Source organism: Mus caroli, chromosome 15, assembly GCF_900094665.2.
Source record: "Mus caroli chromosome 15, CAROLI_EIJ_v1.1, whole genome shotgun sequence".
Classification (NCBI taxonomy): domain Eukaryota; kingdom Metazoa; phylum Chordata; class Mammalia; order Rodentia; family Muridae; genus Mus; species Mus caroli.
Window position 1 is genome coordinate 97,253,226 of NC_034584.1, and position 18,706 is coordinate 97,271,931.

General features: G+C 39.6%; 1 protein-coding gene across 5 annotated transcripts in view; it reads right to left on the reverse strand.

Annotated features, from left to right (window-relative positions):
- Gtsf1 (gametocyte specific factor 1) overlaps positions 1–13,755 on the reverse strand; it is a 19,119-nt gene extending 5,364 nt beyond the window's left edge. Inside the window, exons 1-8 of one of the 5 annotated variants that reach the window (XM_021183898.2) lie at positions 13,684–13,737; positions 13,470–13,550; positions 11,646–11,690; positions 8,995–9,095; positions 4,869–4,995; positions 4,144–4,227; positions 3,648–3,711; positions 1,232–1,326 (exon numbers count right to left, since the gene is read on the reverse strand). In XM_021183898.2, the coding sequence (XP_021039557.1) occupies positions 1,232–1,326; positions 3,648–3,711; positions 4,144–4,227; positions 4,869–4,995; positions 8,995–9,095; positions 11,646–11,661 (487 nt within the window). In that variant the 5' untranslated portion in view covers positions 11,662–11,690; positions 13,470–13,550; positions 13,684–13,737. The other 4 variants (XM_021183899.1, XM_021183897.1, XM_021183900.2 and 1 more) reach the window with 4 other exon arrangements.
- Between the last annotated feature and the right edge of the window lie 4,951 nt (positions 13,756–18,706).

The following is an 18,706-nucleotide window of genomic DNA, read 5'->3' on the forward strand; positions in this document are numbered from 1 at the left end:
TNCGCACCACGATGTACAACGTCCACAAGCAGGTTCCAGTCCTGACTTCTTTCAGTGATGAACAGCAATGTGGAAATGTAAGCTGAATAAACCCTTTCCTCCCCAACTTGCTTCTTGGTCATGATGTTTTGTCCAGGAATAGAAACCCTGACTAAGACAGTCTGTATATACACATGGTACCACATGTGTGTCTGGTGTCTGTGGAGGCCAGAAGAAGTTGTCTGGCCCCTGGAACTGGAGTTATAGGTAACTGTGAGCTGGTATACAGGTGCTGGGAACCAAACTTGGGTTCTCTGCAAGAGCAGCAACTACTCTTAACTGAGCCATTTCTCCAGCCCCCAAATGTGGATTTTTTAAAAAATCAAGGCAGATTGGTGGGAATTTCATGCCTTTTTACCCAGCATAGGCTCAGATGTTTAGGGAAGACACCTGAATTCCATTCTCTATGCTGCTTCTTAGCACTTTCCTTTCCCTATCCATTGTCTTTTAGGTTACTGAAATACTATTTTTTGTTAAATGAATGCCTTGACAATAAGATGACTTTTTCTTAGCCAAAATTAATAGCTACTCTAACGGTCTGTATATCTACTCAGTACACTGACATCAGTGGATGACATTAGTGTACTCAGTACATTAGTACACTGACATTCCCACTTCAGGAATTCACACCCTTTTGGGTTTTGTGCTCTTGCATGTTCTCTTTTAAAAATATTCATATTTTTCATTATTTATAAGCATGTGTGTTGCTGTGGAGGTATATACATATGAGAACCGGTGCCAGAGAAGTTGGATTATTTGTAATATGGAGTTTACAGGAAGTTGAGTCACTTGTCATAGATGCTGGAAACCATCTATGGCTAGATTCTCTAGAAGAGCAGTAGTTGCAAGATTTTTTTTTTTTTTTTCTCAAGACAGGGTTTCTCTGTGTATCCCTGGCTGTCCTGGAACTCACTTTGTAGACCAGGCAGGCCTCGAACTCAGAAATCCGCCTGTCTCTACCTCCCAAGTGCTGGGATTAAAGGCATGCACCACCATGCCTGGCTGCAAGATATTCTTAATTTCTTGTTTATAATCAGGCCTAGGAGTACCATGAGGTAAGTGAGGTGCTTTCAACACAAAATTTAAGAGTCGCACTACTTTCAGCATTAGGCTGAACATACCAAAATAATCAAACCAACTGTTTTTGTTACAATGAAAAGTGCAAGAACACTTTGACCTCTACTTTACTTACTATTTTTCCATGGCAAAACATAGGGCAGAGACTTGGGAACTCGCATGCCTGAAGCAAGGTTACTCTTATGTTCCATAACTATGTTATTTGCAGGACTGAAAGAAAAAGGAATAATTTGATGTCATCATATCCGTATTCTTCAGGCACACAAACAAGACAATCAAAATGTGTTTTTAAATGGAGGGAACATCTACCACTCATCTGAAATGTGAACATAGTTCTCTCAAAACATTCTTGCAATTAGAATGATTACCATTTCTCTGGAATGTTCCATATGTGTATTAAGATGGTGTGGTGGCACATGCCTTTAATCCCAACATTCAGGAGGCAGAGGGAGGAGGACCTTTAAATTCAAGGCCAGTCTGGTCTAACAGAGCCAGTTACAGGATAGCTAGAGCTACATGGAGAATCCCTGTCTCAAAAAGCAAAGCAAAACAAAAATAACAAAAGATAGTTTTACATTTACATTTTTTTTTTTAAATTTGCCTGCATGCATCTGTGGGAGGGTGTTGGATTTCCTGGAACTGGAGTTACAGACAGCTGTGAGCTGCCATGTAGGTGCTGGGATTTGAATCTGGATCCTCTAGAAGAGCACCCAGTGCTTTTAACTGCGAAGACATTTCCTTAGCTCCTTACATTTAAATTTTATAGAAATTGAGATAAACATCAATGCCATCTACTAGTCAGTAGTATGACAAAATGCTACCCCAGCAAAAAGACAGGGTTTGTCTATTTTAGGCTGGAACTCACTACATAGACCAGGCTTCTGTCAAACTCAAAATGATTTGCTAGTCTTTGCCCTCCTGAGTGTGAGTGCTGAGATTAAAGGTATGTGACACCATGCTTGGCTGCATCCAATCTCTTCATCAATTACTATTTTTATTTGTATGGGTTTTGTCTACATGTATCTATACACCATTTGTGTGCTTAGTGCCTACAGAACGCAGTGGAGATTAGATCCCTATACTGACATTTTAAAGAATTTCTGGAATTTTGGTTTATTTAAAAAACACAAAAATATTGTAAGGATATACTTTCATTTTAATCCCAGGTATAAGGTGTGGGGCTGCTTCAGACTGTCCACAGCTGACTATGATTTGCTTCATGCTCTAGCAAAAGTGTGGTTTTTTTTTTTTTTAGCTGAAGATAAATTTCTGCATTTATGTGACATTTGGAATTCTGGCAACTTTTCAGAGGGTATAAATGTTAGAGCCTGGACAGGTGGGATTGGTGACTGCTGGTCATTTAGAGGGGTTGGTTTCAGTTTGTTAGAAGTTATGCTCAAAAAAGAAACAAAAGGAGAGAAATTAGATTCAGAGTCTCTCTCCCTCTCTCCCCTCTTTCTTATCTACAATGGGGTAAAACTGGGGGATAAAGGGTGGGAAAATGAACCCACAAAGAAGCAAATACCAGCTATACACTCCCCTGGAGCTGGAGTCACAAACAGGTTGGAGCCAGTATGTGGGTCTGAGAATTGAACCGGAGTCCTCCAGAAAATTAAGCAGAGTCATCTCTCCAGCCCCTAAAATAAATCTCTCAAGAACTGAATCAAGTTTAAGTTGCCACCAATAAAACTAATCTAAGTTTTTCTATGTTTTCTGGTTCAAAATAGTATGCATTTAAAATTAGCTGACTTCAGTAACTAAGAAAAAAAGTTAAGCATTTTATGAGTGCTGGAGAGATAGCTCAGCAGTTAAAGAGCATGCATGCTCTTTCAAATGCCTGAGTTTGATTCCCAGCCCCTATATGTTCACAACCACCTGTAGTTCTGCCTCCGGACTCTGACACCTCTGGCCTCTGTGGCATCTCCACTCACGTACTCATTATCTCTACACACATAATTAAAGAATACAAAATCAAGCATTTAGGGAAAAATAAAGCATAGCGTTTTATTCCTTTATTCTCTAACCCTGAAATAGTCTCATTTGTATTTGAAATTTGGTCTTCTAAGGTTTGAATGTGGGTATAATGAGAAATCTTAGTTTTAAATTGGATAGAGAATATTAGTAGTAAAAAGATATATCTTCTTTCTTTCTCATTAAGATGCTCTGGATTTCTAATCTCAACATTTAGGATTTTAAAAAGATTCACATGTGTATGAGTGTCCACAGAGCCTAGAAGAGGGTATGGATCCAACTGGAGTTATAAGCAGTTGCTTTAAAGAGCAACAAATGCCCTTAACTCCTGAAGTCACCCCTTCAGTCCACCCCCCACCCCCAGGAGGTTTCTCTGTGTAGCTCTGGCTGGCCTGGAACTTGCTCTGTAGAGCTCAGGCTGATCTCGAACTTAAAGAGATTCCATTGCCTCTACCCCGGGTACTGAGTTAAAGGCACACACCACCACACCCAACTCTCAATTTTTTGTCACACACCTGGATTTGGGGAGGTAGTGATGAGAGTAAGACCTTTTAATTTACCTGTTGTTGCCACAGAAACTGGCTGTGCCCCAGACAAATGGGGTGCTAGTCTGTTCCCACAAATCTGCCAAAGGAAGCAAAACAGTCTGTGATACTGTTAGATAAAACACTGATCTATGTTAAATTTGTCAAATGAAAAATAATACAGCTAAGTTTTGAGGGGTGTGAGTAAAAATTTATTGAGTACCTGCTCAAGTGATACAGAACCAGTGATACAGAACAATGAAGGCTATAAATGCAAGAACCATAAATAATAAATAGTAAATGTGCCCTGCTACCATCAAGCACAGATGGTAAAGAAGTACTTCTTCCAAGGGGGGTAGGCTATTCTATGTGTCTGCACAGTGATACAAATGTGGTAATTTGGGGGCCCAATAAAAATAAGGTGTTCCAAACAACATGTATGTTCATTAAAAAAGAAAATTTTCCTTCTGTCTCAATCAAATGATTTGAGATTTAAATATGTGAAGGAAAAAAAAACATAGAGGTATCTCACCTTTATCCCAGTCTTCATCACAAGGAGGGCACTGCCATGTGCTCTCAGCCAGAGTCTCTTGTCCAAGGTTCCTGGTTTGGTTGACTGCAAGACAATAGAGATTTGATATATAAAGGGCAGGGGGTGTGGTATCTGCTAGGTTATTCTGCTTAAGGGATTTAAGGCCTTTAAAGGCAGCAAGGTAGCCTATTGAATCTTTGTTTATAAATATGGATAGGGTGAGAACTGACTGGAACAAGAATCAGAAACAAAGACTGTTACCATATTTATGGCAGTATTTATTTATTGAGACAGGGTCTTGTGTTCCTAGCTGGCCTCAGACTCAAGGTGACCTTGAACTCCAGAACCTCCTGCTGCTGCTACCTCTTGAGTACAGGATTGTAAGTCACCACTACCATGCCCATTTTGTGGTACAGGAGCTGGAACCCAGGGCTTTATCCATGGGAGGCAAGTGCTCGACCCACTGAGCTCCATCTTCAGCCTCAAGGACTTTATTTTTAGACGATTTATTATAATAGTAAAATGAATCAGGCTGTTCAGAAGAGAAAGCAGTCTGACCTATATAGAAGCTAACAACCCACTGCTACAATGATATAATCATCTCAAAGGCAGAAAAATATTCTTTTGAAATGGTGAAAGCCAGAAAGCAAGACAATGATGTAGCATAACTCCAAACTGAGCAGTTAACCCTGGAATCCTAGGGCATTTCAACCAGTCTGGCTTACCCACATCCTGCTCAATACAGCTCTTGTCATCACAGCTCGAGATGTGATGACTGATCTCAGCCCGGGGAACCTGGTGCCGAGCATTGAAGGGACAAGTAGCCAATTTGTTTGCAACATCAGGATGATTCTGTGGAATCAAAATTAAGAGATCTATCAATTCTTTGTATTTCTTAAAATTCAAGGAAACTAGCTCAGCTTTTTTTTTCTATAAATGGCTCCCTGAAACCCCTTAACAAGTTTGTATCTCAGGTGTGGTGGCAATGGTAGGCGCACTTATCACTGAAAATTGAGAGGGAATTATCATTCATACAGACCATGCAGCTCCTATCTCAATATTGTCAAAATGCAAACCTTTTGGTTATGACTGCCGGGATAATATCTCTCTCTCTCTCTCTCTTTCTCTCTCTCTCTCTCTCTCTCACACACACACACACACACACACACACAGATTTTAGTGGCTTATAAAGAATATTAACCATCTCTTCACTCTGTTTTCCTTCACTCTGTTTTCCAGACAGCACAGCCTGCAGTGCTGGAGTTCTTTGGGTGTCTTTGAAAGCTAAAATTCAGGATCAACAGTAACAATGAGGCAGACCACACTGCAGTGGTGCCTGCTATTGCAATTTAACAATGCTGGGAAATAGCTGTTGTAAGGGAGCTGCAGAGACAAGCTAATGCTTTTTCAGGCCAACACAGAGACATTTAAAGTAATGATTTCTGAAGTGAGGAACCGAACAACAACCTTTTTTTGTTGTTGTTTTTTGGTTCGGGGTTTTTTTGTTTTGATTTTTGAGACAGGGTTTCTCTGTGTAGTTCTGTGCTATTCTGGAACTCTGCTCTGTAGATCAGACTAGCCTTGAGCTTGGAGATCCATGTGCCTCTGTCTCTGAAGTGCTGGGATCAAAGGTATGCCATTACCACTGCCTGGTAAACAATTTCAGCTATTTCATTTAGGAAAAGTCCAAATGATATACACTTTGTGGGCCAGTATCTTTTTTTAAAAAATTATTTATTTAATGTATGGACGTTCTATCTGCATGCAGACTTGCATGCTAGAAGAGGATATCAGCATCAGAGCCATTACAGATGGTTGTGAGCTACCATGTGGTTGCTGGGAATTGAACTTAGGACCTCTGGAAGAGCAACCAGTGCTCTTAACAGTGGAGTCATTTCTCTAGCCCCATTCATCCATCCATTCATTTATTTAGTTATACAATATCTTGTTTTTTTTTTTTAAAGATTTATTTATTTATTATTTGTAAGTACACTGTAGCTGTCTTCAGACACTCCAGAAGAGGGCGCCAGATCTTGTTACGGATGGTTGTGAGCCACCATGTGGTTGCTGGGATTTGAACTCTGGACCTTCGGAAGAGCAGTCGGGTGCTCTTACCCACTGAGCCATCTCACCAGCCCCCAATATCTTGTTTTAAACCCAAACTAAGTACTTATTATCACTAAAATGTCATGGCAAATGTACCAGCAATAAAGAGATTTAAGAAAGGTGGGCTTGGAGAGATGGCTCAGGAGTTAAGAGTGCTGCTACTCTCAAAGAGTAGCAGTCAGACTGGAGGCCTGACAACTGCCTGTAACTCCAGCTCCAGGTAATCTGACAGTCTTCTTGTCTCTGTGGGTATTCACACACACACACAAATTAAAAAGAGTGGCAAGGAGGCATTCAGCACTGGTCACCAAGTCTGACAACCTGAATTTGATATCCCTGATATCAAGGACCTACATAGTAGGAGAGGGCTGACTTGCTTTCACAAGCACACTGTGGTCCACAAGTGCTTGCAAATACACAAACGTTAAAATGTGTTGCCCAATAAATAAGCTGGGTATGGTCTTGCACGCCTGTAATGCCAGCACTGGTAGGCAGCAAAGATAGGAGATAGCTTGCTGGCTGTCAGCCCAGTTGCAAAAAACATAAGCCCCAGGTTCAGGGAGAGATCCAGTCTCAAAGAAATAAGGTAGAGTGTAGCTTCCTCTTGTGCACACAAGTGTATACATACCATATACACCATATTTACTGGAGCTAGGTATAGTGGTACAGACCTTCAATCCCAGCTCTTGGGAAGTGGAGGTAGGGAGATCTGCAGGTAAAGGTCCTCCTTTACTACTGAGGTGAGGCCAACCATGGCTACAAGAAGCTCTACTTAAAAAAAGAGATGGCTCCGAGGTTAAGAGCACTGCTGCTCTTGGACAGGACCTGGATTCATTCAGTCCCAGCACCCTCGTGGCAGATTATAATCATATGTAACTTCAGTTCCGTATGTTTCCTCAGTTACAGTTTCCTTCAGTTACAAAGCTTCCTCAGGCACCAGGTACACACATGACATATATGAAGGCAAAACACTTATATGCATAAAATATAAATCTTAAAACAATGTTTAAAAAATGATCTTACATTTAATTGTGTGTATTGTTTTTGTGTATCTACACACGAGTACAGGTGCCTGTGGAAGGCCAGAAGAGGGCACTGGATTTTGTATGTTTGGAGTTATAGGCAGTTGTGAGTTGATTGACATGGGTAGCTGGAACTGAATTTGTGACCTTTGGAAGAGCAGCAAGCACTCTTAACCACTGAGCCATTTCTATAGCCCTGACATCAGTATTCTAACAACTCTATACAAGTACTTTTTAATTAACAAAGGACCTGAATAGGTTACATTAGCTAAGTCTATAAAGTAGTAATCAGAGAGGAATGCTAATAAATAAATAATAATAATAAAAAGTTTTGGGACCGTAGAGATAGCTCAGTGGTTAACAGTGTTTACTGCTCTTGCAGAGGACCTGTCTAAATGGTGGCTCAGAACTGCCTATTGTTAACTCCAGTTCCAAGAGATCTAACGCCCTCTTCTGGCCTCTATGGGCACCTGTGTGCACAATGTGCACACAAACTTACACATTAAAAAAATCATAAAAAAATAAAACTGTTGCAATGAACATTCATTAGTGAAGACATGGACAGAGGGGTATACTGTGACACACTACAGCTACCATGGTTTTTATTTTTTTTGGGGGGGGGAAGTTGTAAGGGCGAGGTGCAGATGCAAGGGGATAGGAAGATGAGTAGGACATGGATACATGATGTGAAACAAAGAATAAAAAAAAGGTAAAAGAAGATGTTGAAATTTGGGGTGTTATTTTTAGAAACAGTATTTTCTTGGGCTAACAATTTTTTTCTTTTTTTATTAGATATTTTCTTTTATTACATTTCAAATGTTATCCCCTTTCCTGATTTCCCCTCTGAAAACCCCTATCCCATCCCCCTCTCCCTGCTCACCAACCCACCCACTCCTGCTTCCTGGTCCTGGCATTCCCCTAACACTGGGGCATTGACCTTAGGACCAAGGGCCTCTCCTCCTATTGATGTGAACAAGGCCTAACAATTTTAAACAAAAAATCAAAGAGATGTAATAGAGGGACTGGAGAGATGTCCCAGTGGTTAGAACTTGTTACATTTTCAGAGGACCCAGATTTGTTTCCTGCACCTACATGATGGTCAGTAATTATCCTTTAACCCTTCCAGAAGATCCAATACGTTCTTCAGACTTCCACAGGCACTAGGCACACACATGCCCATACACATAAAAATAAATCTAAAACTATTTTTAAAAGAAATAATGAACACATCAAACTTAATAAGGGAAAGTTTCTCGATACTAGGAAAAAATTAGTGATTCCTTTGTTTTTCCAAAAAACAAGCTAAATACATTTGTGCCTAATTTAAAAAAAAAAGAATAGCAATGTTAGATACAGATACCAAAAGTTTAGTATTTAATCCAAACTATATATAATTCATATTTAATGTCTTAAAATAATAGGTTCAATCTCTAGTACCACAAAACCCATGTGTGATTGTACATGCCTAGATACTCTAGAGACACTGTTTTTAAACAATGCTTTGTTGCTAGTTAGGAGGAAGAAAATAAAAGATTAAAATTTTATATACTTTAGAGAATAAAACAAAAGCTTGTAAATATTGAAATTTAACAAAGGTAGATTTGCCAAACAATCTGGCATTCAATTAAAATATTTATGTTAAATTATTTGTTGCTTATAAAGCTTGGCTCTTCAGAAGAACGCAAGAGGCATTAAAGTGCATATTATAAAAATAATACCCTACCTTTCTGCACTTGATAAGATGATAAGGAAACCTGCAGGCCCTGATCTGGTGATTTTTATCATAGGGGCACTGTAGTAACTTTTCAGGGTCCAGGGAGTCGACTGAAAGAGAGAAAAATACAGTTTAAGTATAATAGGACTCTGTAAAACTAGACCACATAAGTGTTTTCAATAAATCCATAGTTAAAGAATAAGGCAGTCTAAAATGAACTATGAGACAATAAAATTGTGTTACTGTTGGCTCCTAAGTACAGTAGTATCAGGAATGGTGTACTGAGGCTTCACTCACATATGGCTTAATACAGTTTTCATTCTTATAATAAAATGACATTCACACTGTTTCCTTTTCCTTTTTTTAAAGGTTTATATATTTTATGTGAGTACACTGTTGCTCTCTTCAGATACATCAGAAGAGGACATCGGATCCCATTACAGATGGTTATGAGCCACCATGTGGTTGCTGGGAATTGAACTCAGGACTTCTGGAAGAGCAGTCAATGCTCTTAACCTCTGAGCCATCTCTCTAGTCCCCCCATTTCCTCGAACAGCAATATGAACTAACAAGTACCCCCCCAGGGCTGTGTCTCTAGTTGCATATGTAGCAGAGGATGGCCTAGTTGGCCATCGATGGGAGGAGAGGCCCTTGGTCTTTCGAAGATCATATGCCCCAGTACAGGGGAATGCCAGGGCCAGGAAGCAGGAGTGGGTGGGTTGGGGAGCAGGGTTGGGGGAGGGTATAGGGGGCTTTGGGGATAGCATTTGAAATGTAAATGAAAAAAATATCTAATAAAAAAAAGCAAAAAAAAAAAAAGTAACAATTTGTGGTCATTTTCATTCTCTAGATATTCCAACCACAGTTTCCCAACTAGCACACTAAAGTTGGAATGGATTGCTGGTGTACCAATATAACCAGTGTGGCCCACTGCACTTTCCAACACTCTCTCAATTTAGCTAGCTGTAGTTTGAGAATAATCTCATTAGCATCCTTGTCTATTTCTAGTTAAGAAGTTGATAGCTTCAATTGAGTATTCTATGAAGTATTAATAACTAGAGTTTCCCCCCCAATTTGTTCTTTGCTTTACTCCTTCCTTATGCTGTATTGGTGGCTCTCGTTCCCCTGACAATGATCTCATTACTTTTGTCAGGTAGGTGATTTTACTTTTCATGTTTTGGAACATAGATGAGAAAAAAGTTCCTTAATCTAATGACTACCAAACTGGCCAGCTAAAATAAAAAATAATCTGTAAAGACAGAACCTCCTACAGCTAAGACAATTGTAGACACAGACTGCTGTGTCAAGAAAACCCTGAACCTATACCATGTTATTCAAAGCTGCCCTCAGGCTATGCCCCAAATCTTAACAAGCCTGGTTAAGGAAAGAAATAGTGCATTCTGAGAGCAAAAGGCACCTAATAAAACACTCTTGCCAACCCAGAAGGTAAGGATAAAAGCAAGACAAACAATTCACCATTGATAAGAAGCTTATAAACCAGGAGACTGCAATGAAAATCAGAAACCAGAGGGGAATTGAAACTGACAGTTTCGCTGGAAGAGTGGCAAACATGGAATAAATTGCTAACCACGGTCATGATGCAAATCAGCTTGAAAGGTGATCTGAAGGACAGAACGATCAGGGAGGCAAGGCCCCAGAGGACAGGCACGCTTACTGTGCCACTGAGCTCTTAGCCAGCAATCTCTTCTGATTTCTGAAGCTTCAGAACACCCAGGGAGCAGTCACAGATGAAATTCTTATTAGTTTTCCTTCATTTAATCCATTCTATCACTAGCAAATGTCAGCAGTTGACAGAACAGAGGTACCCCATGATTCACACATATTGTAACTGCCCATATAGAACATGTGTCAAAATTGATAATGAGGACTACCATAAATGCTTTATTTAGTCTGGCAATTTAGGTCAGCTCTAGTTTACTGTTCTACCCTGAAAAGAATCTATCTATCAATGATCCATCTATTTATCTACATCCATCCACCCATCCATCTTGGTCACCAATTTAACCACCAATCAATCATTCATATCTCTTTCTCTCTATCTCTTATCTTGGTATTAAAATATGGGTCTTGAGAATGCTACACAAATGCTCTACCACTGAGTTACATCCCCAGTATTGTAAAAATTTTGTACTTATTATTGTTTGTGGTCTGTGTGTAGGTCAGAGGACAACTTTATAGATTCAGTTTTCTTTCCTACTTTTACAAGAGTTCTAAAATTCAAACTAAGGTTGTCAGGCTTTTATGGTAATAAGCACTTTACCCTTAAGCCATCTCAGTGGGCTACTGGTTTATCTTTTGATGGTCTTTCTGTGACGCCCATGATGGCCTAGAAGTTGCGATCCCCATGATTCAGCTTCCTATGAGTTGGGATTACAGTTGTGTATCATTACAGTTGGTTCTCATATGTCTAATTAAGTTTAAAGTGCTTGTTTCAGACCATTTTTTTTTCAGGGTAATATGGCTGTAGACTAAAGTTACTTATTTAAAATTTGAGCATCCGTATACTTCAATATCACACAGACCTTTCTTTCTCAGCATTTCAGGGAGGAATCTGAAGTTTTCACAACATACAGTCTAGTCAGGCATCAAACTACACATAAATAATGTATTATTTTCTAAAAGCAGCAAGTAGTACATACTGTAAGTGTCTTCCATGCTGATGGCAAAGGAGTCCTGTTCAAGTGCTAGAGGGAAAAGCATGGTTCAGAGAATCAGAAATGAAACGCATCAAATAGTAGCCCTAAGATGTGGAGTCATTCCTGGACCTGAAGCTGCCCCAAGTTCAATAAAATAAACCCTTAGCATACAACCTTCTCTCCAGTTTCTTCTTAAAGGCGTTCTTTACTCCCATGACTAAGTTTAGCATCACTGCATAGTTCACATTCTTGGAATAAATAGCTAGGTCAAATATGACAACTGACAAACTACATTCAGGTGACAACATAACAATCTATTTTAAGTGGTATTACAACACCTGCCACTGTTTACATGCTATTAGGGTTTATGGTATTTAACGTAAGTAATGGGGGCCAAGTCAAGGTCATAAAAATACCAGTTTTTAAACTTCTGGATAAACTACTTAAAAGCTCTTCTTTCCAGATGGAAAGATGATTAAATGGTTAAGAGCTCTGGGTGCTCTTAGTGACATCTGGGTTTGATTCTCAGCACCCACATGGCTTACAACTGCCTATAACTCCAGTTTCAGGGGATCAGATGCCCTCTTCTGGCTTCTGTGGGCAAAATGCACACAAACACACGTAAAAATAAAAGATACATCTCATTTAATGACCTTTCTTTTTCTTATTTTTTAAGAGACAAGGTTTCTCTGTATAGTTTTGGCTGTCCTGGAACTCAATATGCAGACCAGGCTGACCTTGAACACACAGAGATCCACCTGCCTCTGCCTCCTGAGTTCTGGGATTAAAGGCATTTTCAACCATACCCGGCTTAGTAACTTAATCATGATCAGAAAACGTCACACCAATATTCTCTCTTTCTAGCCATTTTTCATTATGTTCCTCTCATTTCCTATATAATAGCAAGATAAATAATGTTTTAGTCAGTACTGATTACTTAACTGCACTGAGGGAATATATGTGGATGTTAAAAAAATTAAGAGCTCACAGAGAACATCTAAGAGAACAAATATAACAAACAAGAAAAAAATTAAAAGAGGAAATGTCTCTGAGTTTGAATTCTCTTTTACTGGAATCTCTATTGAACACTGATTTAGTTCACTTATTATGGGAAAACTAATTTTGTATTAGTTTTCCCATAGGAATCTTCTGAAAATTGGATGAACATACAGCTGTTGTCTCTAGGTAAGCTCTCCTTTGGTCTCTCACAAAAATTCCACACCCCCTTCCCCCCATTCTATGACATAGGCAGCATTAGAACCTTTGTTAGGCAATAGGGGTGATCAACTAAACTCTAGTTTCGGACTTTGCTCCAGAGCCCATTTGTTAATGGCAATCATTAGGGAAACTATCTGAGAATTAGTTAAACTATCTTAACCCGTATGGAACTTCTATTACAGTTATGTCATACTTTGTTAAAAATAAAAAAAGGTTTTAAGGAAAAACCAAGAATTACATTTTTTTTTTTTTTAAAGATGAGTAAAGATATTCAGCGATTTAGAGAGCTGACCTATTCTTTCTTAGCAAACAGACCGATTCCAAGTAGGCCAAGGACGCTGGAACTCATAACACCATCATTCAGCTGTCTCTTATCTTCCCCATCAAATTGTTAACAGGTGATTTGATTCCCTTTCCCCAATAACAGGCTGTCGGTGAATTGGACAAAGTGAGAATTTGAAGCTACTGTTTAAACTCTGAAAAAAGTTGCAGGTCTCAGTAAAACAGTAATTTCTTTCCCCTTACAAAAAAGGACTCCCCTACCTCCACCCCTCATCCCTCACCCCAGATTTAAGGAGATTCAAGCAAAAAGAACCAGGAGGAGGTTACCTAGAAAACAAGGCAGAAAAAGGTACCAGGCAGCCCGTCGAGCAGACGATGGCCGACGCAGCTGGTGTTCAGGGCTTAAGGCTGAAAAGTGAGGGAAGACACTGCTTCGAAGGTATCTGCATGAACGGCTTACAAGGGCTGACCCGAGCCAAGACCATACCGCCTTGCCTCTTTCCTACCTCAGTCCAGAAGCTCTCCCTTGCCTCTTTCCTACCTCAGTCCAGAAGCTCTCCCCACCGCCGACTTCGCCTCACAGCCAGGCCCCGGCAACGCCCACTTCCGGCCTGATGCCAGGGCGTGGCCGCACTTCCTGTGACTGTGGCTTGCGCAGGCCCAGTGCAGCTAGGCTAGCCTAAGGCGGCTTCTTGGGGGTCTTCGGCATCTTTGCTTTTAGCCACCAACCTTCCTCTACCCCCCTGGCCTAAAGGGTCGTACATGGGTAGAGAACTTCCTTTGGTGACTTTTGAGCGTCCATCTTAGAAAAATCAGGGAAAGAATGGGACTGGCTGGTGTAGCAAGCTGTTTGTCAGGAAGCCTTGTTTGTGGAAGTTGATGAGAGACTTGAAAGAAATGAGAGACTTGTTGTTGAGACAGAAATGTAATTTAGATTTTGAGAGTTCAAAAGAGGAATGATGGAGACTGGTACAACTGTTTAAAGAAAAATCAAAACGGACAGGGATTTTGTGTCCATGTAGGCTCTCAATTGAAAAGGCAGCGATAGTCTCAGAATAGTTGGGAGTATGATACAGTGTTGGTGGGACTGAAGGGAGTTTTAGGCTACAGAGGACAGATGGGTCAAAGAACTCAAAACAGGAAACTCAAAACACTGCGAGCTTTGTTCAGAAAACACACTATTCTAAAACTGTTTATATACCTACCTAAATATACTTGTCCACAACGTTCTTAGGGAAACAGGTACTAAATTGTACTGATGATCAAATGGGAGTACAACTTATGCCAGGAAGTGGTAGAGAGACTGTAAATTGCTATAAGGAAGAAATTAGTAGGGCCTGAGATGACCTGGGGAAGCACTAGGGAGAAAAAGGATTTATACTGTAAACTTTATACTATAAATTTAGGCTATAAATTTTATAGCCTTTGAAAAGGTGTTGACACTGTGGGTAGATCTGGCAACACTGTTTTAAAAACATTGAGTTGTAAAAATACATCGATAGAAAATTTTGTGCTGTCCAAAGCTAGCAGGCAGCCTATAGTTGGCTGGCTGCTGAAATACTGAGACTTCTGACACATTTTAGTGGGCAAGGTAAATAGAATCTTGGGAATGTGACATTTTATTTTTACATGATGAATACGTAGATGAATTACCAGCTTTGACCCTCTCCAGTTAGCAGGCTAAAAAGTGTATGCTTCACAGAATAACCTAAAAAGAGCTGCGGGGTAGAGGCAACAAGCCTGCCACCTCAGCGCTTGGGAGGCTGATGCAAGAGGATTGCCATGGATTGGAGACCAGTTGGAAGAACCTAAACCACAGAGTAACTAAAAAACAAAACAAAACAAAACAAAAACAAAAAAACCGAACCCACTAAACCAGGACAAACCAGTCAAACAACTAACTAACCAACCAAAACACTGAAAAGAATTTGTGGATAGGAGATGGGCTTAAGACATTCTTACTGCAGGAAAATGGTTCTTGGTTATGTCTGTGTACTAGAATCATCTGGGGAATGCTTAAGACACACCATGAAGCTGGGTGATGACACAGCTTTTAATCCCAGCACTCATGAGGCAGAGGTAGGCGATCTCTGAGTTCAAGGCTAGCCAGGGCTACATACACAGAGAAACCCTGCTATAAAAAACCAAACAAACCAACAAACCAACCAAAGACCCAACCCCTCCCCACCCAAGACCATGTAAATTCCCCTCCTTGACTATTTAATCAGAAGAGAGCCAGGCATAGCTATTTTTAAAACTTACCCAGATGATTCTAATGTGTGTCCAGACTAAGAACCACTGATTTAGGCACTGACTTGAATTTACAAAAGCATTTCTTTCACCTGGATGGCCTGGATGATTCACAGAAACAAGCTGTTAAGTTCTTTTTTCAGAGACAAATTGCTTCATTGAAAACTTAGCACAAAGCATTTTAGGAAAAGCTGACTTTCTCTCTCTGTCTCTCTTGTCTCTGGCAACTTCACTTCAGATTGTTAGGAAACAGCTTAAAACAATTCTTATGAGATCCCGAATTTTGAATTTCTCACAATATCATTGGTGTAGAATTAGTGAGGTCAGAGTGGTTTGAACTTATTTTTTAAGGCTTTAAATCACAGAGCTCTGGTGCAATTTTTATCCCTGTTGCTATGACCCATATGGACTTTTCAGTTAGATACTTATAGATTGAATTTTCTGAGGAAAAAAGAGCTAAGGACTTGAGAGAATGGGAACAGGGAGTTGGTCCTAAACCAGAACCCTAATTAGGCTCCGCGGTAGTCCCTGATGCCTTGCCAGAGTGGCAGGATTCTCTGCTGTTGGAGCTGTTCCATTTAGTACCAGCAGATAAGCCCACACTAACTTATAAACAAGAGCCAAAGCTGTCTTTTAGTGGTGATTTGGAAATAAAGATGTGCACACATCTGTTCCGTCTATTCTTAAATGCTTAGTTCATTTTTTTTTATGTCAAAAAATTATGTTTTATCTGAGATTCTTGCTGAGTTTTCTTTCAGACTGTTTTTTTTCCCATCCAGGTTGATATTATTTGAAAATGGAAAAACAATGAGACCAAGTAATTTACATAAAGTTCATTCTAGGAGCTAGTTAAGATTACTATCCAAAACTGAATCTGGCCCTTGCTGGTTCTGTGCATATACTATCATCCTTAAATTATATGTATATAATATAATATAAAAATGAATTTATAAATAGTAATAAGTAAAGCCAATGGTCAATGAGTAAGAAGAACTCATGAGACTCTTCAGAAATTCAACATTCAATATTCGATAAACTGATGGAATGGCTCAGTGGGTTAGTGACTTGCTGCCAAGCCTGATGACCCAAGTTCAACCCCTGGGACAAACTCCTGGAAGTTGTCCTCTGACATCCACATGTGCACCATGATATACATGTGAACACACATCCAAATAAATAAGTGTTGTAAAATTAATAAAAGGAACCTTTCAGTGTTTCAGAAATCCTAATACACTTTCATCTGGCAGAAGACTAAGCATTTTGTTTGTTTGTTTGTTTGTTTCTGGTTTGAATTTTATTGAGTCCTTGCTCTCTCATCTAATTATAATTTCTGATTAACATTTAAGCATATAGTTAAACATAAAAAGTATTCCATAGATGTAGTTGCAAAATCTGTCAAAATTAGGGCATATGGGGCTGGGGAGGCAGCTTTATGAATAAGGTGCTTTTTCTCAAGCATGAAGACTGAGTTCATATCCTCAGCACTCATGTAGAAACCTACACACACACACACACACACACACACACACACACATGTTTGTGTGTATAACACCTAAGGTTTGCTAAACAAATTTCAGGTAATAACACATTGTTATTGACTATAGCTGCCATACTTTATAGTTAGATCTTTAGAACTAACATTATCTAGCTGTATACGCGTAGGCTTCAACCAATATCTACTTACTTCTTCCCACTCTGTAGTCCAGGCTGGCCTTGAACTCACAGAGATCTGCCTGCCTCTGCCTCCCAAGTGTTGGGATTAGAAGCGTGCACCACCACCACTGCCTGGCTCCCCATACAGTTCTCAGTGTCTCAGAGTAGATTTTACTCATTTGAGAATGTGGGTGTACTTAACTAGTGTTGCAATGTCTATAAGAAATCATCTACTCTGTAAATGAGTGTGAGACAAGAAGAGACTACAATACTTGAATCTTTTTCTCTCCTTATTTTATATTGCAGCTGCTTGGGAAGCCTGCATAGGAGTATAGATAGACAACAGGGGAGATGATGTGGGACCAGTGGGGTATGTTTCATAAGGCATGAGGAATGTACTCCTCCCCCATTTATATTATGAATGAAGAGTGACAAGCTGATAACCTGACTTCAGGCACGAAACTTTGTAATTAGAAAGTCTTGTTATTAGTCCATTGATATAACTTGCCTTGGTAGGAGTTTTTGAAAAAGAGAATCCAGTCACCAAGAATTTTGAAAGACTGATTTATTATGACAGAAATAGCCCAGAGTACTGAGTCTCTCTCTCTCTCTCTCACTTATTTATTAATTTTTACCTCATTATGTCTATAAAGGCTCTTCACATTCAGCAGCTTTAACTATGGGCTCAGGATCATGCCTGTCTTAAAATATTCCATGGTTTAATGATAATAAAGTAGAAACAAAGCTATTTAAAGACATATACTATTTGTTATGGGAGCATATGGGAATAGCTACAACACTGAGAGATTTGGGAAATATTTGAAGTAATTACATTTATTTATTTATTTATTTATTTATTTTTGAATCAGATTTCCCTGTATGGCCCTGGCTGTCCTGGAACTTGCTGTGTAGACTAGGTTGGCTTAGACCTCAGATATCCAATAACCACTGTTTCCTGAGTACTGGGATTAAAGTTGTGTGTCTGCATTTCCAGCTTGAGATAATTATGTTAAAACTGCTATTGGACTGGAGAGATGGTTCAGTGAAGAAGAGCATTTTTTTGTTCTTGCAGAGAGTCTGGGTATGGCGTCCACATAGCAGCTCACAACAGTCTATAACTTCGTAACCTTGATGTCCTCTTCTGACTTCTGCAGGCAGCAGACATGCACACACAGGCAAAACACTCCTACACATAAAATAAGTAAATCTAAAAGGGAATTTAAAATTTATTTCCTTTTTCCACTCAGAATAAATACTCCTTACCTCCATAAGTTTGTCTGGGTTTTACTAAAGCTTGACAAAAATGTTATGTTAGAGGGTAACAAATAGCCCAGCGGTGCTGTCCTGTACCTTTAATACTAGTACAAGGGAGGTAGAGGCAGGCAGATCTCTGAGTTTGTAGCTGGATGTATTGGAACTCATTACATAGACCAGGGTGGCCTTGAATTTACATCCACCTGTCTATTAGGGGATGATTCTATATAGAATGATATAATCAAGGTCTAAGCTGATAATATTTGGCCATACTCCTAGGGAACATTCTTATCTTTTTTTTTGTTTTTCGAGACAGGGTTTCTCTGTATAGCTCTGGCTGTCCTGGAACTCACTTTGTAGACCAGGCTGGCCTCGAACTCAGAAATCCACCTGCCTCTGCCTCCCAA